This window comes from Typopeltis vanoorti, chromosome 12, assembly GCF_054136105.1.
Source record: "Typopeltis vanoorti isolate ZY-2024b chromosome 12, IOZ_Tvanoo_1.0, whole genome shotgun sequence".
Taxonomy (NCBI): Eukaryota; Metazoa; Arthropoda; class Arachnida; order Uropygi; family Thelyphonidae; genus Typopeltis; species Typopeltis vanoorti.
In genome coordinates, this window is record NC_143560.1 from 19,535,745 (window position 1) to 19,562,713 (window position 26,969).

The 26,969-nt window shown below is 37.6% G+C and overlaps 1 protein-coding gene across 3 annotated transcripts in view; it reads right to left on the reverse strand.

Annotated features, from left to right (window-relative positions):
* LOC150100615 (insulin-like peptide receptor) overlaps nt 1-26,969 on the reverse strand; it is a 782,259-nt gene that overhangs the window by 358,323 nt on the left and 396,967 nt on the right. For all 3 annotated transcript variants that reach the window (XM_090401273.1, XM_090401271.1, XM_090401272.1), the window contains exon 12: nt 12,935-13,105. In XM_090401273.1, coding sequence (XP_090257399.1) covers nt 12,935-13,105 — 171 coding nt within the window. The remainder of the gene's footprint in view (nt 1-12,934; nt 13,106-26,969) is intronic.

Below are 26,969 nucleotides of genomic sequence, written 5' to 3' on the forward strand. Positions count from 1 at the left end.
TAGATACGTTCCACCAAAAACCACATATAAAAATCACAAAAAAAAACACCTAACTTATGCTGAAAAATTAGGGATACGTTCCGTAATTTTCTAATACCACATAAAACCAAAGCAATGAATTAAACCTAAAATTGCATAAAAAAGTTTAGAAGAATTCAGGAAAATAAGAATTCCAAAGTTTGTTTTAAAACTTTATTAATTTAATTTTATTGAATAGTAACAATTTTTTTTATATTTTTTCATCAGAATGATTGTCACTATTAGACAATATTCAGCAATGTTTGTGAAGAGGTGCGAAATCACTTTCATCACCAGAAGAGATAGTCAGTGCATCAGATCTGTATGGTAAAGGCAATAGTTCTTCACAAACAGAATTAGCTTCACCCTCGTTCTGTGCTGATTTTTTTTTTTTTTTTGGACAATGTAATCAGTGATTAAACTTTCTGATGATGATTTTATTAATTTTTTATACAGCTCATGATATTCAGATATACAGTTCTTCAGCTCATGATATTCAGATATACAGTTCTTCAGCTCATGTTGGAATTTAAAGGCTCATTCAAAATTTGTGTCATTAACAAGAAAACGATTTTCCAATTTATTGCACAATTCAAGACCTCTTCAAATTATATTTGCAGTTAGGGGGACAGGTTTTTCTTCCAGTTCACTACCATTTTCTGGATCTTCGACGATATCTAAAGTTAATTCATATCCAATAATATCATCATCAGTTAAGGCATTATCCACAAGCAATTCGTCTACATCATTCTGACTAAATGTATCAAAACCTTCTCCACTAATTTCATGTGCCAAAGTAATGATTTCAGCTGATAATCTAGATGTTTGAATGGTTGCACTGTTTTCAACACATCCAGGTCAAGCTGCTTTCCAGCAAGCATTCTGGATTTTATTTCAGCGAGAGAAGATGCAACATGATTTAAACAGTCCAAAATAGAAAATTTTTTCCAAACGTCAGTTACTGTTAACGATTCATTTTCTAGTTTATCCAATATAAATTGAAAATTGTGCTTAACATAATATATTTTAAAAGTAGCGATTATACCTTGATCTAATGGCTGACTAATGCTTGTTGTATTGGTGGAAAAAACACTACTTGCACATTTGGATGTTCTAAATGCGAATGACTTGGGGCATTGTCAACAATTAATAAACTCAACAGCTTTTTGCTTCATATATGTTTCCACTTCTGATACAAAGCAATTATTGAACCATTCAGTAAATACAGCAGTTGTTACTCAGGCCTTTGTATTAGTCATCCAATGTACCGGCAGCTGTTTTAGATCTTTGGATTTTACAGCATGTGGTCTTAGAAATCGATTTACTAAGATGGGTTTCAACAGTCCATCCCCTGATGCCTTGCTACAAAGTAACAATGTTAATTGATCTTTGCTTGCTTTAAACTCACTTGCTTTTTTCTCAGACTTTGCGATGTAAGTTTGACTAGGCATTTTCTTCCAAAACAATCCTGTTTCATCACAGTTAAACACTTGATTGGGACAATATCCACCATCTTCAATAATTTCGGCTAACTTCTCTTGAAAATTTTTCGCTGCTGCAACCTCACCTGTAATCTTCACATGATGAAGTGCATTCCTTTTTAAAAACCCGGTTAGCAATCCTCTGCTAGCCAAAAATTCTTTATTAGTCTGAGAAGTGGAAGTAGATAGCTCCAATTGCTTCATCTGTTCCTAAAACAAAAGAGCTTTTTGTTTAATTAAATAATCACTTATAGGAATTTTTGTTTGAGTTAATTCTTCAATTGAAATTATGAGCGCTCGTTCTGTTTTGTCTAATAAAGCATCTCTTGAGTACAATGATAATTTGGCACTCAGTTTTGTGCCAGAAATGACAGATTTTCTTATTGAGACTTCATTCTTTTTAAATGCTCTTATAATAGAGTCGCCTAAATTAAAATGTTTACCAATCGCCGTAGATTCCTCTCCTTTTGCTAAGCGATCTAAAATTGCAATTTTTATTTCCAAAGAAATTGCTTTCCTTTGGTACTTTTTTCCCTCCATTGGGCCAAATTAAATCTTTAAAATAAAAATTAGCAAAATTTAGACTTAGATAAAAAAGACAAACACTCACTCGCATGCAAAATTAAACTTCATGGAAACTCAGTGCTTACACATTAGTCACGTTACGCCAGAATGTGCTGCAACACGATGTTCATTATGTACAACGAGGAAACCCCCGAATGTGCATGAAATATGCACCGCATAACTTCAAAACCACATAAAAAAGATATGCATAAAAAGAGACCAGAATGTATATACTTGTTTACTTGTTCCACAAGTTTGCCTGAGTGACCTGTGGAACAATTAAATCATTTCAGCTACTTATGCACAATTTTTAGTGAAGATTGTAAAGTAAATATGGAAATAGACAACAGAATCAACAAAGCTGGTATGGTAGGAAGTCAACTGAATAAATTTATATGGAATAAGAGAGAAATTATTCAGAACACTAAATTAGCTGTATACAACACAGTGTTTAAACCAGTTTTAACTTATAGATCTGAGAGCGGTCAGAAGTAAAACACTTGACCAAAGACTAGAGACTGAAGATATGAGAGTCCTGAGAAAGATTAGGGGCATAAACAATGGCATGAATGGCAATATCATATTAAAAATGAGGATATTAGGAAAGAACTTGACATTGTCAGCATCCAGGAATGCATTAGCAGAGATAATCTCACGTGGTATGGTCACTTAAACAGAATGGGCGAGGAAAGATTAGCAGAACAAGTGTTCTCTGCCAGGTTGGCAGCAAAATGACCCAGAGGAAAACCAAGATATAGGTGGATTGATACGGTACAAAGTGCCTTAGACTATAGAAATATAAGATCTGATAATGTTGGAGTCTTAACAAGTAACAGACTGATTTGGAGGAAAATTGTAGATAGGAAGTTAGTAATGATGTAAATCATATCCTATACACCCCTTGAGGGTACATAGCAGGAATTTGATAATGATGATGAGTTAAGGAGGAGGACAGTGATAGCAAATAATTTCATGCACAGGCTGTGTAAAAGAAATGGATGTGAGTTTTAGATGTATGGAGCGAGTTTGATGGCAGAAAAGACTTGTATAAGAGGGAAGGCCTGCACTTGAATTCATATGGCATCAGGAGCCTGGAAAAAATACTTCATGGTATGAGAACCTAATGCAGAGAGTCAGGGAAACTAGTTAATCAAGGGAGGAATGAGAAAAATGTGTATGAAAGTTCAGCTATGTATGCAAATGTGATAGAGATATGAATTTCTTCGAACATGTTTATATATGTGGCGAAGGGGTTGAAAAATAGGCTTTGGGTTTGAATCTTTAAAATATCTCTGGGGAAGGAAAAGAGAAACTTCTAGAACAAGATCAAATAGATTGCATACCTAATTATAAGAATAGGCTAGGTGGGAATTTATAATGTCTATACATAAATGCTAGGAGCATCAGAAACAAAAGGGTACTGTTCATTGCTTTATTGAATATGATGTGGCCTAAGATTGTTGCCATCAGTGAAACATGGCTATCAGTAACAGATGTGGTAACTGGAATTGAGTGTAAAGGGGATATTTTTAGGAATGACAGAAAAGATAGTACTATACTACTAATGATATCAGATGACTTAAGTCTAGTTAGGGTAGAAACACAATTCATTGATCAAGAAAACAATGATGCTGATAACAATGTCCAATGTAGCAGTGAGTTTGAGTCTATTTGGTGTGACGTGAAGGTTAACAAAATGAAATATACAGTGGGGTGTTGCTGCAGTCCTGGCAGCTCAGTTTCAGGGGACAAAGAAATGCATTGCCAATTTTGTCTTATGGGTACTGAACGAGTAATCATTATGGGTGACTTTAATTTTCCAAACATTGATTGGGTAGAAGAGAAATCTTAAGATAAGAAAGAAGAAACATTTACTGAATTGTTGAGAGACAACTTTTTCAAGCAGCATGTGGAAGAAGGAACTTGAGGTCAAAGGGTGTCGGATTTGCCCAGCATTAGAAGGGACCTCTGGTAAGAATATGGCTATTTTTCCACCAATTGGTGACAGTGATCATGCTGTGCTTTCTTGGGAAGTATCTAATTATATCGATGCTCCGATTAAAACAGGTTACGTGATGAACTACAAAGCTGGAACTTATGATCAACTTAGGAGAATACTATCTTTGGTCACATAGTATCAGTTACTAGATGGAAAAAAATGTCAGCTTAAATGTGGTAGTATCTGATTGTGTCCCTAGTGTTCAAAGAATAAATAGGTTGGGAGTGAAATGGATGTGCAACCTTATTAAGCAAGAGATCCACAAGAAGAAGATGATGTTGAAAGAGAATCGGGACAATAACAGTAAGAGGAGTTATGAAACATATAAAGCTCAGGCCAGAAAAATAACGAATATTGTGCAGAAAGTTAAATTGGAGTATGAAAAGAAATTAGCAGTGTAAGCTAAAGGCAATACAAAAGCATTTTATCATTATATCACAAGAAAAAGAAAGAATGAACGTGAAAGTATATGATGCAGATGATACAAGAGTGTCAAAAGCTAATGAGATTGTTCACTTAATGAGTACTCACTTTGCTAAGATATATCTACCAAGTGTATGTAGCATGGTGCACAGTGCTACTGTTACGTTGGATGAAGAGTTAGAGGTTCATGAAAATGAGGATGAAGAGCTCTTGAATAACCTGGATAAGATTTTGCCAATAGGGACAGACGGAATATCAGCCCGTCTGCTAAAGGAATCAGCCAAATTGGATAGGCCTTTCACACATTTATATAACTTGGGTCTCAGCTCAAGAATGATACCACAGGAATGGAAGGAATGTATGATAGTTCCATTGTACATGGGATATGCAAAAGCTGATGTGTCTAACTACTAACATATCAATATCTGAGGTGTGGTAGTAAAGATTTTAGAGAAGTTGATAAGAACTCGCATACAGAAATGGGTATACAAACAGGCTATACTCTTCAAGGCGCAGCATGGGTTTACTAAAGGAAGGTTATGTTTTAGCAATATGCTCCTATTTTATAACAATGTTACAGCTGAGATGGATAAAGGGAATGGATTCACCATCATAATGTTGGATTTTTCTAAGGCATTTGACATGATACCACATGAAAGGCTGTTGCATAAATGGGAGAATATGGGATTGGAATATTCGGGTGTTGCATGAATGTGCAAAGGAATTGTCAACGCCTCTTACTTGGTTATTTAACTTAAGTTTGAACTCTGGTATGGTCCCTAGGTAGTGGAAGGAAGGCAAAGTAATTCCTTTGCATAAAGGTGGCTCTAAAACTGCGGTAGTTAATTACAGACCAATCGCCATCTCGGGAGTGGTGATAAAAGTATTGGAAAAGTTGGTTAAAGACAAAATTCAATAATGGGTGGATCAGGATATGATACTCTATAGAGGCCGACATGGTTTTGTTAAAGGTAGGTCCTGCCTTAGCAATCTATTAACTTTTTATAATAGAATGACATCTGAGTTGGACAAGGATCTGGCTACACAGTGGTACTTCTGGATTTTGCTAAAGCTTTTGACAGGATACCCCATGGAACGCTGTTATGCAAATTGGAGCAGATGAGAATGGATACTAAACTGGTGATATGGATAGGAGAATGGCTCAGGGAGAGATACCAGAAGGTGGTGTATGGAGGAGCAGAGTCCAGGATGAGGCAGGTGACCAGTGGTGTGCCTCAGGGCTCTGTGCTTGGGCCATTGTTGTTTAATTTGTACATAAATGATATAGGAAATGGCTTGAGGGGAGATATTCAGTTGTTTGCCGATGATGCAAAGTTGGGATTAAAAGATTACCAGCTGTGTACTACAATGATGGAACAGTACTCCAAGAGATTGATGAGGCTAGGGACTTAGGGGCATTGGTGGATAGGGAGGTGAATTTCAGGGGACACATTGCTAAGGTGTCCAAGATTACACATAGGATTACGTGGTTATTGAGGAACACACTAACATCCAGAGATAAAGAGGTTGTTATTCCCCTTTATAAAGCATTGATACCTCCACATTTGGATTACTGCACTCAGGTCTGGTCGCCTGGATTTCTTGAAGATGAGAAGGTTGTGGAGAGGGTTCAGAGGAGAGTGACTAGGTTGATAAGAGATGTAAAAAATGCTCCCTACATTGATAGATTGAGAGCTTGTGGATTGTAGAGATTGGATGATAGGCAGAGAAGAGGGGATATGATAGAAACATTTAAATTACTAAAAGGTTTTTATAAGATTGATGCAGGAGAAATGTTTCAGCTGTGTGATAGTGATGGAAGAACAAGAGGTTATCACTGGAAATTAAAGAAAAGTGTGGTTAACATGGGTGTGAGAACGAAGTTTTTCGTCTGGAAGGTAGTGAATGAGTGGAATTCATTGCCTGACTCAGTTATGAGTTCTTCGTCTGTAAATGAATTCAAGAAGAGATATGATAGATATTGTTTTGCTAGCTTAGGTCTCCTGCGATGATCTACTGACTCCATGGAGATATCTGAAATAATAATAATAATAATAATAATAATATAAACTCTTGACCTGGATCAAGGGATGGCTGACAGAAAGATATCAAAAAGTGGTATGCAGTGGGTGTGAATCTGTCAGATTTAAGGTGACCAGTGATGTACCTCAGGGTTCAGACCTTGAGCCATTAGTGTTCAATCTATACATTAATGATATCAGGAAGGATCTAACATCAGATGTGCAATTGTTTGCTGATGATGCAAAGATAGGCAGGACAATCAGGGACTATTGATTGATATTCAGCACTTACAAAATGGTTGGAATAGGATGGAAATTTGGGAAAACGAAAATGTCTGTCAGTTTAATGTCAGTAAGTGTAAAGTTGCACTTTGGTGTGATTAGAGTTCTAGTGACATATTATATTAACAAGGTTATGCTACAAGAAATTGAGGAGGCAAGGAATCTTGGCATATTGGTGAATAGGAATTTAAAGTTTAAAGGCTACATAGCAAAAGTTGCAAATACAACATGGAGGATAATTGCAATGTTGAATCGAACTTTGATTCAACATTGTATGTAAGGATAAGGAAGTCATTTTGCCTCTTTATAAGGCCACAAGATAAGACCACACCTGGATTATTGTGCACATATTTGGTCTTACAGGTTCCAAGAGGATAAAGAAGCTGTAGAAAGGGTGTAAAGAAGAGTTATAAAGATTATATCTGGATTATGGGATTTAGATTATGAGGACAGATTGCAAGTATGTGGATTGCAGACTCTGGTTAACAGGAAAAAGACGGTTGATATGATAGAAGTCTATAAACTTTTGAATGGGTGTTATAGGATACTGTCTGATGAAATTTTTCATTATATGGAAGGTGGGGAGAGAACACAGGGCCATCCAGATGTTAAGTTTTTTCACAGTCCATAAAGTGGTAAGAGCTAGGTTTTTCTCCCACAGAGCAGTGAGCGAGTGAGTGAGTGAGTGAGTGGAATAATATATCTTTAGGGGTAGCGAGTGCATCTAGTGTGAATGAATTTAAAGGAAGGTATGACAGCTGGTATGGGTGATTTATAGTCTCCCTCAATAAGTCCCTGATTCCTGGAGGTCTCAGATAATAATAATAATAATAATGGATGTCATTAAGGCCTAGTGAACTAGGGTGAGATGGCAAAAAATACTTTTTTGTTTCTACTCCTCAATAAATGGCAGATTATATGGTTCAAACAATTGGTTGAAAAATTTAGCTGCCAATTTAGCTGAAATTTGTCCTTTCAATATTAAAAATTCAGGAGGATATGAAGCTGCTGCTGAGATTCTGGCAAAATTTTCTCCCAGTGTGTCTGCAATAGCTTTGGGATCAGCACTAACACATCCAGTATGGTCTAAGCTAGACAAAAAGTGTGTTCTGTGTGTACCTACCTTTCAGTTTCCAGATTTTAGAACATACTATTTTTGCACTATTTTGATTAATTCATATGGTAAATTGAATTCAAGTTTGTTTTTGACTCTGATATCTCAAATAATGTGTTCAGCCCGAGCACACTTCAAAGCCATCTAGTTTGATGTGGTAGAATATCTAAGAATTATTATTATTATTATTATTATTATTATTACATGACACCTCCAAGGAGTCCAAAGACTCATCAAGGAGGGGACCAACTCTACAACTCTCCATCTCCAACACTCAATCCACCAACTACAGCTAACCACAACTACCATCATCACCATCATCTACACTAACGCCATCTAATGCCCACCACCACTAATATTTTCACAGACAATCATTTAAACAAATGATTGTCTGTGAAAATGTTCAAATCCCGCAGCCTTTTGGCTGGAGAGTGGATACACTAACCACTCAGCCAGCCAGGCTGGCCCCAAATCTGCACAATATTCTGTCTTGATCTTTTTTGGCTGCTTGGCACTCTGGATTCCAACAAGGCTTTGGATAGAGTGGGGAACTGACATGTTGTTTTTGGAATTGAGGCTGCTGCCTGGACAATACAGTCTGTTACATACATTAACTGTGTTGGAATTAAATTTTTCAAGATGGTAAAAAAAAAAGTATTCCAGTCAGCCTGGTCCATTTTCCATATGGACATCCATGTAAGAGAAGATGGTTCATGTATTGACATGCAAATAACAGGAAAAATGATCACTTCCATAGTGTTATCTTTGAAATCCCATGTGAGCAGTGACATAATGGCAGGAGAGCAGACTGAAAGATCAATTGCAGAATATGAGCATGAAGGCATATGGAAGAAGGTTTAGAGTCTATCACTTAAAAAGAGAGAGAAAGAGGTCATTATTGTCAAGGATTCATTGAATAATATGACCTCAATTGTATCATTACAAATCGTCAATTTGTAATGTACTACCCCACAGGATGTTGTGCCCATTAAAGTCAGCCATAAGCAGTATGAGTTCAGGCAGTTGCAAGTTAAGATTATCAAGATTGATTTCATTTAACTCAGACCCCAGTGGGAAATAAACTGAACATGTAATAAGAAATCTCATAGAAATCCCAGACACCAACAGAAAGCAGTGAGTTTCTGCAGTAAAATCTTGATAGCATCGATAATCTGCAAAAGCCATGACAGTTCTATTGTTTTGACTTTGTGGAAACTTGTAAGCCCTCATACTCACCAAAACTGAACAAGTTTTGGGGAGTTTGAAGGCTTGCCTTTGTTAACTTTATATTTATCAACTGATTTTGGGACGGACAGCCGGTGTCTGTCTTTTCCTCTAGTAAAATATTCTGTACATCTGATTTGTCAGGGTCAGTTGGCAAGTTTAATTTGATTTCAGAGGATACCAAAGTATCTATTTTTCTGTGGGAGGTATCTGGTATTTTATTTTTAATTGATATCCTTGCCATAGATTTTTTTGTCAAGTGGATTATCATTCAATGGAACCATTTTTAGAGTTGTTTCTGGAGTTGGACTGTAGGTCATGCGACTGATGCACTCAGTAGAGAAGCACCCACAATCATAAAGTTCAGGTGTGGTGACAAATGGCGAAAGAGAAGTATGGTTAGAGAGGTTGTTGACATTTTGTATACATTTTTGTTGTATATGGTTGTTGTATACATTTTCTTTGCTGCCACCTTTTTATCATAAGAGGATCTCAGAACAGGTGTAGTGGTGGCTAACTTCCTTTTTTGAATCTTGATATGAAATATATTTTTCTGTTTAAATTTTTTTATATATTTATTTTTCATCCTTTCATTTCTGACATGCATGGGAGTAAGCTGGGGATCTCTCTGATGGGTGACACATTTAGCTTTCTTTGCAGGCAAGATTTGTTATCATGCTCTTTATAACCACATTAGGTGCAGGTAGTACAGCCACAACATGCAGTTTAGGCATGCCCATATTTCTGACATTTAAAGCATCTTAGCAGTCTAATGTACAGGTTATGTACTTAACCTCATATTCCCATGATTTCTCAACTATTTGTCATAAAGTTATAATCTGATATTGATGATTTCTGTTTTACATGAACCCAGTTTGTTCTTCTCATTTTTTCTCAGCCTCTTTTCAAGTATGCTTACATAAATCTTACCTAGAACACTTAGTAGAGAAATTCCTCTGTAAGTCTCACATTGAACTTTATTCCCTTTTTTACATAGATGAGAACTATAAGAGCTCTACTCCAATCATCTGGAATTTAACTTTCTGCCTAGGACCTATGGATTAAGAAATGTAGCCACTGCAAAACATTTATACCTCCATATTTGAGAATTTCAGATTGAATATAATCTATTCCAGTTGCCTTTCTTCATTTCAAGTTTTTGATGGCTTTTCTACCTCAATTACTGATATGTACTCCTGTTTGTATTTCTATTTGTTTTGTTTAAGTATTTCAAAGTAATTACTTTGAAATACTGTCCAAATTACTTTTATTTGAAATACTGTCCAAATTCTAAACAATTCAGATAATAAAAAACCTTCTGGCCTCAATTATATGTTTCCAATTGTACTGGAATGTTATGCTGCATAGTTAATACTAATACCTGTCATATATCATGCCTATAATAATTTATACTCAGCTGGCTCTTATCCCAATGCATAAGAGCTAGCCTATGCATAAGAGCCTTCCTCGGCCTATGCCGAAGAAGGCGATAAACATAAAACATCCAGCATCAAATCTAAATGTGATTTTATAAGAGCCAATAGTAAAAAACTTGTCTCCTGTCGAAACTGAAGTGCAGGTGAGCAGAAATTGCATCCTGTATCCTTGCAAAAGCCATTGTATGCAATCTATGCTCACATGCTTCCATCTCCCTCACCATATATCTCCTGTTTTTTTTTATCCTTCTTCCCCCCCCCCCCCCCACTCACCATAAAGACATCAGAAGAATTCTAAACAATTCAGAAAATAAAAAACCTTCTGGCCCCAATTATATGTTTCCAATTGTACTGGAATGTTATGCTGCATAGTTAATACCTGTCCTATATCATGCCTACAATTGTTTATACTCAGCTGGCTCTTATCCCAATGCATGGAAGCAAGCACCTATCTAACCTATTCCAAAAAATGAAGACACAAGTATGCAGTTAAACTACCATCCTACTTCAATCCTTTCCAAAATAATGAAGAAAGCCAACAATCAATTTCTCCAGTAGCCAAGGGCTTACGGATTAATCAATGTCCACCAGCACGGATTCTGGATCCATGGCTGACTTCTTAGCATACGATTCTCATTTCCATGGCACATGCCATGGAAAGGTGTGAAGAAACACATGCTGTGCTCTTGACATTTTCAGAGATTTTGATCATGTCTTGCATTGAGGACTACTCAGCAAAGTGCTTTGGTCTACCTGCTTCTCTCTTTAACTGGTTAGTAAGCTTTCTCCTTGGTCATTCACTACATGTCATGGTAAACAGCTCCCTTTTCTTTAAGCTTCAGTACCAATGTAGAGGTGCTTCAGAGCTCTATTTTGTCACCTTAATATTACTAATTCTGTCCACAGTTTTGCTCACAATAATATGTTCCACTTCTTCTTCTTCTTCTACCATTCAATAAAGCATGCGGTGCTCAAACATTCTAAGCTTCAAGATCACCTGATCTTAATACTACCCTTCAACAGAATAACTTGGTCACTTAGGATGCTACTAAAATATAGTCTCACCTTTTCTCTCGGAAAACAGGATCTTAGCTCACACACCCTTACCTTCAGTAATACAAAACCCATCAGAATGGATCAGATTTCTCTCCTTGAACTGAGAATTACCTTTCTTGGCATAAATGCATCACATCAATAACTTTTTCAGCCTCTAAAAAACTAGGCATTCTTTTCAACTCTAGACACTGCTTTTCATCTCCAGATACTAACTCTATACAAATCCCCAACCCACCCATCACTGGCATATTGTTCAAGGTTTAGAGTGGTGTGACCTAAATATTCTCAGTACTATCCAGAGACAGCAATTCAGCTTCTAGATGATCCCATCCCCTTACTAATTCACTTCAATCTCTATCTCCCAGATGCAAAGTTTCAGTACTTCCATGGATGCTGCTCCAATGAACTGGCAACATTATTCCTCTGTTATCTGCTAGCCCTCTTGAAATCAGGGCATCAGCTTCCCAACATATCTTTTCAATATATTTACAAACATGACAAACTCGTTTTTCCTCTTACACTTTCTTTTATTCCATCTATCTCAACTGCAACCTCCAATTCTTCAGGAAAAACTGACAATAAATGTTTTCTTTCTCAATCCTCACATGCACATTCTGCACATGATACTTGATGTACTATAAGTTCTTCTATCTTTCATGCATGTAAAAAATTCCAAAACTGAACTCTCCCCCACCAGCATGTTAGGTTTCTCTGTTATAAGCATACCAAAACACAAGCTTGGATGACTGCTCGATGACTAAAAGAGAAGAGAAAGCAATTGAATATTATTATTATTAATGGAGTCAAAAGACTCATCGTGGGAGGTCCTTTCTAAGAAACACAAGTGTATCGAGACTCATCAAGGGAGGTCCCTCCTAGGAAACACAAAGTCTATCATACCACTCCTTAAATGCATTGACTGTTCTCACTCTCACCACTCCATCAGGCAATGCATTCCATGATTCACCCACCCTCCATGCAAAGAAACCACTCCTCACCCTCTTTCTCACAGTTTCCTTTCATTTGAAAAAGAGGAACTATCTGTTAGGAAAAATGAAAATAAACAGCCAACTCTTATGGGTAGGAATTACTGCCCTTGTACTAAAAGGCCAGTAATTCCATATCCCTTTTGCAGCACAGCCACAAGATGACTGAAGATCAATGTCAAAGCTTAACATCATAAGAAATAAAAAATATATCTGCATATCATGATATTCAAGGAAATAACATAAAACAGTGGTACTTCATTTCAAATACAAAATTAAGTTTCAGAAATAAGCAATTTTAAGCATATGTCAAGAGATCATGAAACTTACGTTCTGAACAGTAGTTACGCTGGTTAATAAATTCAGAAGAATCAGTTTCTCGTATACCATCTATAACATAATGAGTAACATTTCCATTAGGACTTTTAGGTGGTTGCCATGAAATTACTATTTCACCAGATGAAATAGCATGTGCCTGAACAAAAGTAGGTGGTGATGGAGCTTTAATTGAAAGGAGAGTATTATTAAAACACTTCTCAAATTATATTATATTCAAATACTTCAAATTATGAAACTAAGTGTTAGGACATTATGATTAAGAATATTAGATTAATATAAAAATGACTTATAAATATACAAATTATTATTATACGGTATCCCCATGGAGTCCATAGATTCTTCATGGGAGATGCACACTAGCGTTTATACACACAAAACCTATCATACCTCTCCTTAAATTCATTCACTGTCGGGGCACTCACAACTAATTCCACAGATCTATCACCAGCTTAGTCACCTCATTCCTGAATTCTCTCTACTTTCTCCTGATCCCTAAGAAACCCAGGTGACCAAATCTGTGCACATTAGTCAGGATGCAGCTGAACTGCATCCTGGCATTATTATAATGAGGAATAATAACTTCCCTATCTTTATTTGTCAGTATGTTTTTCAAATCCCTAGGTGGGATTTGAACCTACAGTCTTTTGGGTGGGGAGCAGATAAACTAACCACTCAGCCAACCAGGCCAGCACTCAGAGGTAGGTAAATGTATAACTGATTTAACTAATACAAAATATATTTAAATGTTCATCTTTGGAATAACTAACTCCAGAATGCAAGAAATTAATATGGACTCATTCTTGTTCAAATATTACTAGCATGCAAAATAAAATCCTTCACAAGATTCTTTGAATAATCTTGCAGATTTAAAGGAACTGTAATTATTATTATTATTATTATTATTATTTTGTGACACTTCCAAGGAGTCCAAAGACACATCAAAGAGGATATCTATTCCACAACTCTCCGTCTCCATCATCTATACCATCTACTGTTCACCACTACTAGTATTTTTTGTCTGTAAATTGTGTGTGTGTGTGTGTGTGTGTGTCCTAAAGGTCAATTTATCTGTATGCAGGATGAAAAACCGAAGTTTCCGGGAGTAAAAACGTTGCTGCCTCCATATGAGATCAGCTAACTCACCTTCAATTGAAAAAAACAATTAAGGATTCGAACCCATCGAACTCAGGCCTTTTCCAATGGAAGGGCACAACATACTGTATTTCTTCCAATTGTGTTATGGAGGTGCTAGGAATTATATATTTGGTTTAATCCTTTAAATTTGGTTTAATCCTTTAAATTTGGTTTAATTTGGTTTAATCCTTTTTTAAGCACATCTCCCTGCAGACATGTATAATGCTGTGCATTAAGGAAAGGGTCACTACCCAGGCCGGTTTTGACCTTTATTGAGGTCTCATTTCAAAAACAACATCCATATGGAGGTACTAAAAAAAATATTAAAAAAAAAAGTAAATTCAATTCCCATAATAATGGATGCCACAACCTGAAATCCTAATAAAGAAATAAAGAAAATAATAAAGAAATGTCAGTCACATCTTGCCATTTAACAGACCTTTCAGTGTTTGACATGGTCAACTAAACCCGACATCCCATGTTTTCAGCAAGGAATGTAATCCATATTTTTTCATATTTCATCCCAGTAGATCGGCTTGTATGGCTACAGTAATTGAGACCACATGAGCAAGGAATTCTGTACACCAGAAAGAGGCCAGGGCTGTATGTTTTGTTTGGCTGAAAGCTGTGTTGTTATTGCTGTCTGAATTTATAACCAAAGCAGCAAAGGCTACAAGAGCTACAAGACCATTATGCTTGTAAACTGCATCTTCTTCTTCTTCTTCTTCTAACTTGTTGAGGAGAGTGCAGAATGAAAAACAAATCTAAGCTTCTGGTGGAAAAAACGACATTTCACCACAGTATAAGCTCACCTAACTCATCTTTGATTGAAATGTTCCTATAAAGATTCTCTGCATCCAAGACAAGATATGAACTCAGGTCTTTCCAACTAAACACCATCATTAATACTACGTCAGTTAAGGAGGCTATTAGGTTGATGGAAAGAAGGAAGCTAATTTCTACACAAGAGGAAGGAAATGGAAAAGTTGAATTTCTGTAGGATATGGGGATGATGATGATGATATGAATACCAGTACATTCACTGCATTTGTGAAAACTACAGTAAACACCATTTGTGAAAACTACAGTAAACACCATTTGTGAAAACTACGGTAAACACCATTATAGCAAATACACTCATGAGATCTTAAGCCACCAGTATATGCATACAGTTGTCCTACATTATTTTTGTTCATACAAAATTTGTATAAAATGAGTTTTCTGTATCAAATTAACAGTTTCTGTTAGTGCATTTATATTGTGCAGAAAGGCACAACTAAACATAGTAATTAGCACTACCAGTAAACATATAATATGTTTACTGGTAGTGCTAATTTTTAATGAAGTCAATTCAGTAAGTCAGTGTTACCAAAATAGGAATGATAATAAAAAAAAAGCATAGGAACATGGCATTGTAACTGACAGTAGTTGAAGGTTGTGCAAATATTTAGTGTGTGTGGAAATGATAATGCAGTTAACAATAAAGTGGGCAGTAATGATGTTGAAAAACAGAATGCCCTTAACAGTAAGGTGGTGAGCGGGATTGGCGGCAGACAAATTTGTGTGTGTGATATTAATATAGCAGAGTGAATGATAGTTAAAAAAGGACACAAGATTTGAAAGTTCGATTGGTGGAGATGAGGTGGATGTGGAGTGAAATTAAGAGAATTGTAGATATGTGTGAAAGAGTGAAGAAGACGAAAACAGATGATGTCAGTATGAAAATGGTAACAAAAGACCTACGAGTGGTGTTGTATGGCAATTTGATTATAAGAGTTGTAGTAAACAAGAAGATGGACAAGGTTTGTTTTCCTGGAGATAAAATTAATAGAATGACTTAGGTGTTGGATATGAGGACTGAACAAGGTGAACAAAGGAGTTGGAAGTGGTAGCAGGAATAAATGACTTGATTGGGAACAAGGAGAATGTAACATTGGATATCATGAGGTTGTTGAGAATGATAAAATATGATAGTGTTATAGGAAAAGTGGTCAGTGGGTTGTCCAAGTGTGAGAGTGAAGAAATGAGGTAGACAGGAAGAATTATTATTATTATTATTACGGGCAACTCCAAGGAGTCCTTGGGCTCATCGAGGGAGGCACTAAACTTCATGTCAACAATTATTCACCTTCCATACAGTATCTGTCATACCTTGCCTTGAACCCACTCACAGTCATGGCACCCACAACAGACTCTGGCAACTTATTCCACTCATTCACCACTCTCCATGCAAAAAACCTAGTTCTAACACCTTTGCTAACCCACTCTTGCCCAGTTTCTATGGATGGCCCCTAGTCCTCCCACCACCAGACCTGTTCTGAGAAATATCCTCTCAATTAATCTTATAGAAACCCTTCAGTAATTCACCCCTCTTCTGCCTATCAAGCAATGTCTGCAACCCACAAATCCTCAACCTGTTCTCATAAGGTTCATTTCATAGACCTGCTACCATCTTAGTCAGTCGCCTCTGGATCCTCTCTACCTCTTCCCCATCAAGAAGAAACCCTAGCACCCAGGTCTGGGTACAGTAGTCAAGATGGGATCTTATCAAGGCTCGATACAGAGGAACAATAACTTGCTTGTCTCTGCTCATCAAAGTATTCTTCAGTAACCAAGTGATTTGATGAGCTGATTTAGCCACTTTTGCAATGTGCCCCCTAAACTTCAACTCCCTATCCACCAAGACCCCCAAATCCCTGGATTCATCAATCTCCTGGAGTACAGCTCCACCAATGTGGTATGCTGCTACTAATCCTTTCACCCCAAAATGCACAACCTTACACTTTGCCACATTAAATTGGCATCCATTCTCCTTAGCCCAGAACTCCAATCTATCCAAGTCGTCCTGCAAGATTTTGACATCTTCTGCATTCACTATTGCCCTACCCAACTTTGCATCATCAGCAAACAAATGAACTGTTACTCTTAGATCCTTCCCTATATCGTTAATGAACAAATTAAACAGCAGTCATCCAAGAACAGAACCCTGCAGCACACCACTAGTCACAGGCCATCATTTGGACTCTACTCCTGAATAAACTAATCTCTGATATCTCTCCGTCAACCACCCTCCTATCCATCTCACCAATCCTATATCCATTCCCATATGCTGCAGTTGGCTGATTAGAATTCCATGTGGTATCCTGCCAAAGGCCTTAGCAAGGTCCAGCAGCAGCAGTATAACTGTAAACCCATTACCGTTATCCAGCTCAGCCATCACTGTGTTATAAAACGTGAGCAAGTTAGTGAGGCATGATCTATCCTTAGTATGAATGAATGATTATGAATGATCAATGAACGATGAATGATATGTTGTCAGAAATATGTTAAGAGAAAGGAGTGCAGTTTGTTAATGTGTGAAATGAGTTTGCAGGAAGAATGGAACTCTATATGAGAGCAGAGAATGAATCTGAGCAACTAAGAAGTGATGTGAAAGAGTGGAAAATTAAAGGAGGAGAGATTGAAGTGGTGCTTATGAATGAGGGCGTGGGTAGCATGCGTGTAGACAATGAGAGAACAAGTGTGCAAGAAAAACAGGGAAACAAGCCTCAGGATGGATGGGGGAACACAGTGTGAAAAAGGTTGATACTCCAGTGTGTGCGTACACAAAAAAAGAAAGGGATGAAGAAGTGGATAGCATGAGTGTGGAGAATGAGAGAACAAGTGTGCAACACAAACAGGAAAACTTGGAGACTCAGAGGGGACAGGGAAACATAGTATGAGAAAGGTCGATGCTCCAAGAGGATGTGGATGTGTAGACAAAAAGCGAAGGGAATGACTTTGGGATGTAAGGAAAACAGCTGAATTTGAAGAAGGTTCTCAGACAAGTAAAGAGAAAAAGAAATGGCTCGAGAAAAGTATGGAGTAGTCATATTTAATATCATCGAAACTTGTTATAGATATAGGAATGAGCTCTAATGTTTGCATACAAATGCTATAAATATCAGAAACAAGGGAAATGAAATGGTTGCACTGACTGAGTTTGATAATCAAAAAATTATTGAAATAAGTGAGACATGGTCAATGAGAATTACATCCTGACAGGAATAGAGATGCATGATGTACTTCATGAAGAAAGAAAGGATAAAAAGGGAGGGAGTGCTATTAATGATAGAAAAAGAATTATGTCCATACAAAGTAGAGATGCAAAGAGGAAATAGTGTAATGGTTTTGAGGTGTAGTGTGAGATAGAGATGAATAGAATGAAATACTTCTTTGGATGCTATTATAGACTTGGAAATATTATTCTTACATGTCATATAACACAGATGTATGTACAAGTTAGTAAGGGGTTGTTATAGGATTAACACTGAAGCACTTTTTCATAAAACGATGGGAGATTGGGGGGAGAGGTCATCCCCTGGAAGCTGTATAAGGAGGGTGTGAGTAAGGAGATGGGAAGCAGGTTTTTGCATGGAGAGTTACGAATGATTGGAATGCATTGTTTGAGAGCATGGTGTCTGGAGAGAATTTGACTGTGTTTAAGGCATGGTATGATGAACTGTGTGTATGACAAAATGGACCTCCTGAGAAGAGGCTGTTACTCCACTGGGATCCCTTATCTGTGGATTCGCTTTCCACGATCAACCTCAGTCTGCAAAATATTAAATGAAAAATTCCAGAAATAAATAATTCATAAGTTTTAAATTGTGCACCTTTCTGTGTAGCATGATAAAATCTCATCCTGCCCGGAACATGAATCATCCCTTTGTCTAGCATATTCACACTGTAATGTAGATGCTAACCACCCATTTGTCACTTACACCCTCTATCCAAAAAGAAACCGAACTTTTGATAGAAAATAAGACACAGGCAAATTATAATTATTCAAGTAATTTATTTCAATCAATATACTCTCCCTAAGCTTCGATGCAGAGTTTGGTATGGTCAATTAATTCATTAAATGAGTTTTTTATATCGGTTTTCAGGATACTGTTGAGGATTGTGATTACTGCCGCTTGAATGTTTTCAATGGTGTTGTATCGTTTTCCTTTCATCGGCAAATGAAGTTGGGGGAAGAGAAAGAAGTCACAGGGTGCTAAATCAGGTGAATATGGTGAGTGATCCAACACACAAATTGGTTTTTGCTCAAAAACTGTCTCGCAATGTTCGAACGATGAGATGGTACATTATCGTGCAAAAGTGACCAACTGACTAAGTCACAATATTCATGCTGTACGCAACATTATTCTTGCTATCAATCGCTTCAAACTTCGAGATCAAGCTCACCATTGACTGTTTTGCCAGGTGAAATGAATTCTTTGTGGATAATGCCCTTGGAATTGTAGAAACAAATCAGCATTGTCTTTACTTTTGACTTCTCCAAGTGACTTTTTTTCAGATTCCCCTCTTCTGGTGGTCTCCACTCAGCACTCTAGGGCTTTGTTTTGGGCTCATATGCAAAACACCACATTTTGTCACCAGTAACATTCATTTCAAGGAAGTTTTGAGTCCTTATGAGCAGTTTTAATGAAGTCCTTGCAGTGTTCAATTTGATACACTTTTTGGTAGTCAGTCAACTTGTGGGGAACAAATTGCAAATTCAATTTATGAAGGCCCAAACTCTCTGTCAAAATGTTGTGCACAGTTGATTTTGGAATCCCAATTCTTCAATCAAACTTGTGGATGATTTCGGATTTTCTTTGATGAAATCACGCACTTTTTGGATGTTAACTTCACTCAGTCCAGTTTTTGGATGGACTGGCTTTTCGTCATCCTCAAGGGGCTCACGACCACTTTGAAATCGCTTAAACCACTTGTAAACTTGAGCATGGGATAAGCACCGTATCATAAGCACCTGATCATCACCATATGCCTTTTTAAGCATTGGATGCTTTTCGGTAAAACTTTTACCAAGTTTAACACAAAAGTTAATTGCAGCTCTCTGCTTGAACCTCATTTTCCGACCGTTCATCAAAACACACTGTCATCTTGGCACTATAACTCAGCTTCTAATGAAACAAATGTCATAAACAGTTGACACAACACTAATGAAGGTTGCCACTGGACACCTCCAAGGAGTCCGAAGACTCATCGCGGGAGGACACCTACTGTGCAACTCTTCATCTCCTCTACTACCAATCACCTACATCAATGCCATCTGCTGCCCACCACCAACACCACCGCAGCTAGTATTTTTTTTTGTCTGTAAATTGTGTGTGTGTGTGTGTGTTCTGAAGGGATGATTTGTCTGTATGTGGGATGAAAAAACCCAAGTTTTATCCCACATACAGTTCCACCAATGTGGTATAGTGCTGATAATCTTTTCAACCCAAAATGCATAACCTTAACTTTGTTATATTAAACTGACCTTCATTCTACTTTGTCCAGTCTGCCAATCTATCTAAATCATCCTGCAAAATTTTGACATCATGTGTATTAATTATTGCTCTACCCAATTTTGAATCATCAGCAAATAACTCAACAGTTCCTCTTAGATCTTTTCCTATATCATTCATGAACAAATTAAATAGCAGTGGTCCAAAACAGAACCCTACAGACCACTGCTAGTCAGGCCTTCTTTTGGACTCTACTACTGAATAAACTACTCTCTGATATCTCTCCATCCACCGCCCTCCTATCCATCTCACTAACCCTATACACATCCACAGGTACTGCAGGTTCCTGATTAGAATTCCATGTGGTATCCTTTCAAAGGCCTTTGCAAAGTCCAGCAGTATCACTGTAAATCCATTGCCTTTATCCAACTCAGCCATCACTGTATTATAAAAATGAGAAGTTACCGAGGCATGGCACTATCAATGGATTGCAAGGGGATATTCATTTGTTTGCAGATGATGTGAAGTTAGGAAGGGTTATTAGTAATAGTGCAGAAGATGTGGCAGCCCTGCAAGAGGATTTGAATAAACTGGAGAGTTTGACAAATGAATAAAGGTATCAGTTTAATGCAGCTCAGTCTGAATTCTTGAAGTTTGGGATACATTGATGGGAGACTGCATACTCTGTCGGAGGAACTGTACTGGAAGAAATAGGGAAGGCAAGGGATCTGAGGGAGATGATTGATAGAAACCTGATATTCATGGAACATATTGTAAAGGTGGTGAAAGTAACCCAGAGGATTGCTGCAATACTGAGAAGGACACTGACCTGCAGAGATAAGAGTTGTCATTCCATTGTATAAAGACCTGATCAGATCATGACTGGACTACTGTTTTCAAATTTGGTCCCCAGGATTTGAAGGGGATAAATTAACTGCAGAAAGAGTGCAGAGGCAGATAACAAAGATGGTATCAGAACTGTACAATGTTGGTTATGAAGATAAACAGAGGGAATATGGACTGTAGATTTTGGTAGACAGAAGGAGAGGTGATATGATTGAGACTTTTAAACTGTTGAGAGATAGTTAGAGGGTTGACAGTAGGGAGTTCTTTCGTTTGATGGAACAGGAGGGAAGCAGTGAGGATAAGAGCCATCCCTGGAAGTTGCAAAAGGAAGTTGTGAGCAAGAGGATGAGGAGTGGTTTCTTTGCATGGAGGGTAGCTGAACTGTGGAATGCATAGCCTGATAAAGTCGTGAGAGCACGAACGGTCACTGAGTTCAAGAAGTGGTATTATAGACTTTGTGTTTTAAAGGATGGGCCTCCCGTGATGAGTCTTTTGACTCCATCAAGACCCGAATAATAATAACAATAATAATAATTTACAATTGGCCCTATCAAAGACAGGATTTAATGTGTAATAAATGAATAAATAAATTTTCTACAATAACAAACAAAGAATTCCAGCAGATATTAACAGTGATGTCCAAAAGCAAGGCACTACAGCACGGTTAATATCTGTTTGGAATTCCTTAATGGTTTGTTGTAATGAGTGAATTACCTCATTATAAGAAATAATCAAACATATGAAAAATCTCATCTCTATCCTGTTATATCACTGCTTTTTCTGGGTCTTATTTCATATTTCTTTAATTAGTCATTGGCATTTAAAAGGACATATGCAGCCTTTTATTAAAGTATACACTCATGATAGCAAACTTATGGGGTTCAAAAGAATACTCTCTTTTAGTAGAAGAAGAAGAACAGGTTGTATATCTGTCTTGTCAAATGCTGATGAATGATTAAAGGAATATGAAATAAGATTCAGAGAAAGCAGAATAGATATGAGATTTTTTACAATTATTACTATTATTACGGGCAACTCCAGGGAGTCATTAGACTCATCGAGGGAGGCCCCAAATCATATTCATCACAACTATCTAACATTCATACAGTATCTATCATACCTCGCCTTAAACTCATTCACTGTCACAGCATCCACTACAGACTCAGGGAGCGCATTCCACTCATTCACTACTCTAAAAGTAAAGAACCCAGCTCTAACACCTTTACTAACCACACTTTTGCCCAGTTTCCATGGATGTCCCCTAGTCCTCCCACAACCAGCCCTGTTCTCAAAAATTTCTTCTGAATTAATTTTATAGAAACCCTTCAGTAATTTGAATGTCTCAATCATATCTCCCCTCCTCCGCCTATCAACCAATTTTTGCAACCCACAAATCCTCAACCTGTTCTCATACGGTTCATTCCACAGACCTGCTATCATCTTGGTCACTCGCCTCTGGATCCTCTCCACATCCTCCCCATCAAGAAGAAACCTAGGTGACCAAATCTGAGCACAGTAGTCTAGATGGGGTCTTATCAAGGCTCGATACAGAGGAACAATAACCTGCTTGTCTCTGCTTGTCAACGTATTCTTCAGCAACCAAGTGATTTGATGAGCTGTTTTGGTCACTTTTGCAATGTGTCCCCTAAATTTCAATTCCCTATCCACCAACACTCCTAAATCTCGTGCCTCATCAATTTCCTGGAGCAGGGTTCCACCAATGCAGTAAACTGCCTCCAATCTTTTCACCCCAAAATGCATAACCTTACATTTTGCCACATTAAACTGACATCCATTCTCCTTAGCCCAGACCTCCAATCTATCCAAATCATCCTGCAAAATTTTGACGTCATCTGCATTCACTATTGCCCTACCCAACTTCGCATCATCCGCAAACAAATGAACTGCTCCTCTCAGATCATTTCCTATATCATTTATGAACAAATTAAACAGCAGTGGTCCAAGAACAGATCCTTGTGGCACACCACTAGTCACAGGCCGTCTTGTGGACTCTACTCCCGAGTAAACCACTCTCTGATATCTCTCCGTCAACCACCCTCCTATCCATCTCACCAACCCTATGTCCATTCCCATATGCTGCAATTTACTGATTAGAATTCCATGTGGAATCCTGTCAAAGGCCTTGGCAAGGTCCAGTAGAACCACCGTAAACCCTTATCCAGTTCAGCCGTCACTGTGTTATAATACGTGAGCAAGTTACTGAGGCATGACCTACCCTTCACAAAACCATGCTGTCCCCGATACAGTATCCCATTTTCTTCAATCCAATCTTGTATTTTCCTTTTGACTATTTTCTCTAAGACCTTTACAATGATTCCGGATATGCTAATCGGTCGGTAATTTACAACAGCAGTCTTGGAACCACCTTTATGCAGTGGAACTATTTTCCCCTCTTTCCACCCACTCGGGACTAACCCAGACCCGAGACTCAAATTAAACAAAATGGTCAAGGGTACTGACAATTCTTTAGCTGCTTCTCGTACAACACGAGCTGGTATACCATCCAATCCCACAGATGTATTGACATTGAGGTTATGCAATAGACTACTCACCTCCACTTCATTAACCACAATTCCCGTATAATCTACTGGTTTATTCGTTTCTGCAATGTCACCACCTTGATGATATACTTTTGCAAAGTGCTCACTCAGTAACTCAACTATCTCAACTGATTCAGTTACCTCCCTACCATCGGCATTCTTTAAAATCAATCTGCCATGTACATTTTTCCTTTTACTTGCTACATATCTAAAAAACTGTTTAGGATTCTCTTTAGCCTGCATGGCCAATGTTCTTTCGTAATCCTTTTTTGCTTTTCTTACCACACTCGTCACCCTTCTGGCCTGCGCTTTATACCGTTCATGTGCCTGCCGGTCACCCTTCTCCTTAAATTCCCTCCATAGTTGTTTCTTTTTTTGCAACTCAAGCTTAATGGTGTTATTCATCCATTTAACCCCTACTTGATTTATTATTCGGACTCTAGGTATACAGTCAGCCATTGCTTCATGCAAGCACTTCTTAACTACCTCCCATGCACTATCAACTTCTAGTCCTTGCAGTTGTACATGCCATGGCACTGAACCAATCAAACTCCTAAGCTTGTCATACTTTCCCGCCCGATAATTCCACATGTACCCTGTCTTAATTGAAAATTCTACACCTTTAGCCACCTCCCAAGTTAAGACCCTATGATCACTCTCACCGATTGGTGGCAATGTGGTCATATTTGTTACAGCCAAATCCTCAGATGTAATTACTAGGTCAAGCACTCTCTGACCCCTAGTATTTTCCATTACATGCTGTCGTAGATAGTTATCCCTTAATAAGCGCATAAAATCCAGTTCCTTCCTCCCATGTATCATCAATGCATCATTGAAAATTGTATAATGGTGCCATGAGTAAGGAATGTTCTTTCACATGGAGAGATGCATATGAGTGAACCTGATTTTTTTTTCCTATGGTATTCCTGTTGTTATATACCAGAGTATACCTGAGTGGTTTATTAAATTTCAGTTAATTTTCTTCTACCTCTTGAAAGTAGATGAATGTCTTACTATCTAAACAGCTCGGTGTACCGTTATGATGCAAAGTGTACCATATACACTTTGCAGTTATAAATATTTTTGAATTGTCAGTTACTCCAAAGTTAAATCACTTTTTTTGGAGTTTACAGCTCTTTAGTGTCATGATGCTAACAAGTGAAAGGTATCACCATCTCACTATTATCAGCATGTCGTCAGACATAGCTTATGTCAAGGGTCTTTATGCTGAGCTCTGTAATTGCATGAATATTAAACTGTTTTGAATAGACTGAAAATCTATCTCTACCATTAACATCAAAGCAATCTCATCAAATGTATCAAATCAAATAGAAGATATATAGAGATATGACACAGTGTTATGCCTGATCAGCAACAGATGCCATTACAGCAGTCAATAAAAAAGTTTTCATACCATTAGGTTTTTATTTCAGTCATTACTACTACACTGTCTTCAAACTTCAACACGGTGCTTTGATGTACAGACATTTTTAAGTTATGCCATCCTCTGGAACCGAAGATGATGTAACTCCAAGGTATGACTGCATTATTACTTTATGTTCAGAACATTAATGGTGGAGTACTTAGGGATCTAATTCTTTTGTCTGTTCATTTCTTTCTATATAGTAGTGTGTTTTATGCTATGTATGCGAGTTGTATGTGAATTACATCCATGGAAGGAAGAATGCAACGACTATACTTCTTTTCTTGTGATACATTGCAATCACATAGAGGCTAAGTTTAGATAATTCAGACTAGATTCCTGTCTATAGATTCAACATGGTAGTTTTTCAAACCATTTCAGGCCTCTATACAAGCGCATAATCTCACATCAGATAATGATCGCCTAATACAAAGACTTTTACATACAACCATGTCATAGCATGGTTGTATGTAAAAAATCTGTGTTAGGGAAAAGAAATGCTATCACTTAGTAAATCATGACAACAATTCCCATTTAATAGTATCCTTTGACAACATCATTCCCATTCTGATTTCACAAACATTGAGCTTTTTTCTAAATATGAATACCACTCAGAGAGGCTGCAAACCTATAGTATGTTAGAATTATGGACCAGCCAAGGGTTTGAAAATATAGACTAAACATGGAATGTTCATTCCACTTCAGGTGCCTCTAAATAGGTAGGGTGGTTGTGTTACCCTGGGCAGTAAAAATAATCTACATCTGAAAAAAAAAAAAGACTTTCATACATATCCATGCCAGCATGAAATTTGAACTCACAGCTTCTTCGATAGAAAGCAGGTATGCTATCTACTCAGACAACAAATATCACCCTGTATGGTTTAAATAACATTAGGCTTTTTTAGCTTTCCTTGAAATAAACATTCAGTCAGTCCCTGATTTATGATGCAGCTATGAGTAGTCATATTCATATGACTACTCATAGCTGCGACAGCTACCCCATTAGCAAGTTTGCCAAAATCCTCTCTCCTCACTCCTGCAACCCACAGATCAGGGTGTTACTGTTGTCATCTGTGCATTTAATATAATTATTATATTATATTCCCTTCTGGGAATGATGCGGAGGACACTGACATGTAGAAGTAGGGAGATTCTTGTTCCATGGTAATAAGGCTTTGATTAGGCCACACATGGACTATTGTGACCAGATTTGGTCACGGGGTTTTCAGAAGGATGAAGAGATGTTGGAAAGGGTCCAAAGGCGACTGACTAAGGTAGTTTCTGACCTCTGGAAACTGTATAAAGAGGGTGTGAGTAGGGGAGTGAGAGTCAGGTTTTTTCGTGCAGAGTTGTGAATGATTGGAATGCCTTGCCTGAGAGTGTGGTGTCTGTAAGGAGTTTGAGTGTGTTTAAGACACGTAAGATGAGATGTGTGTGTGTGTGATAAAAGGACCTCACAGATAATTCTTTGACTCCATGAGGTCTTGGGAAATAATAATAATTATTATTATATTATATTCCCTTCTGGGAATGATGTGGAGGACACTGACGTGTAGAAGTAGGGAGATTCTTGTTCCATTGTATAAGGCTTTGATTAGGCGACACATGGACTATTGTGCCCAGATTTGGTCACCGGGTTTTCAGAAGGATGAAGAGATGTTGGAAAGGGTCCAAAGGCGACTGAGAAAGGTAGTTTCTGACCTCTGGAAACTGTATAAAGCGGGTGTGAGTATGGGAGTGAGAGGCAGGTTTTTTTCGTGCAGAGTTGTAAATGATTGGAATGC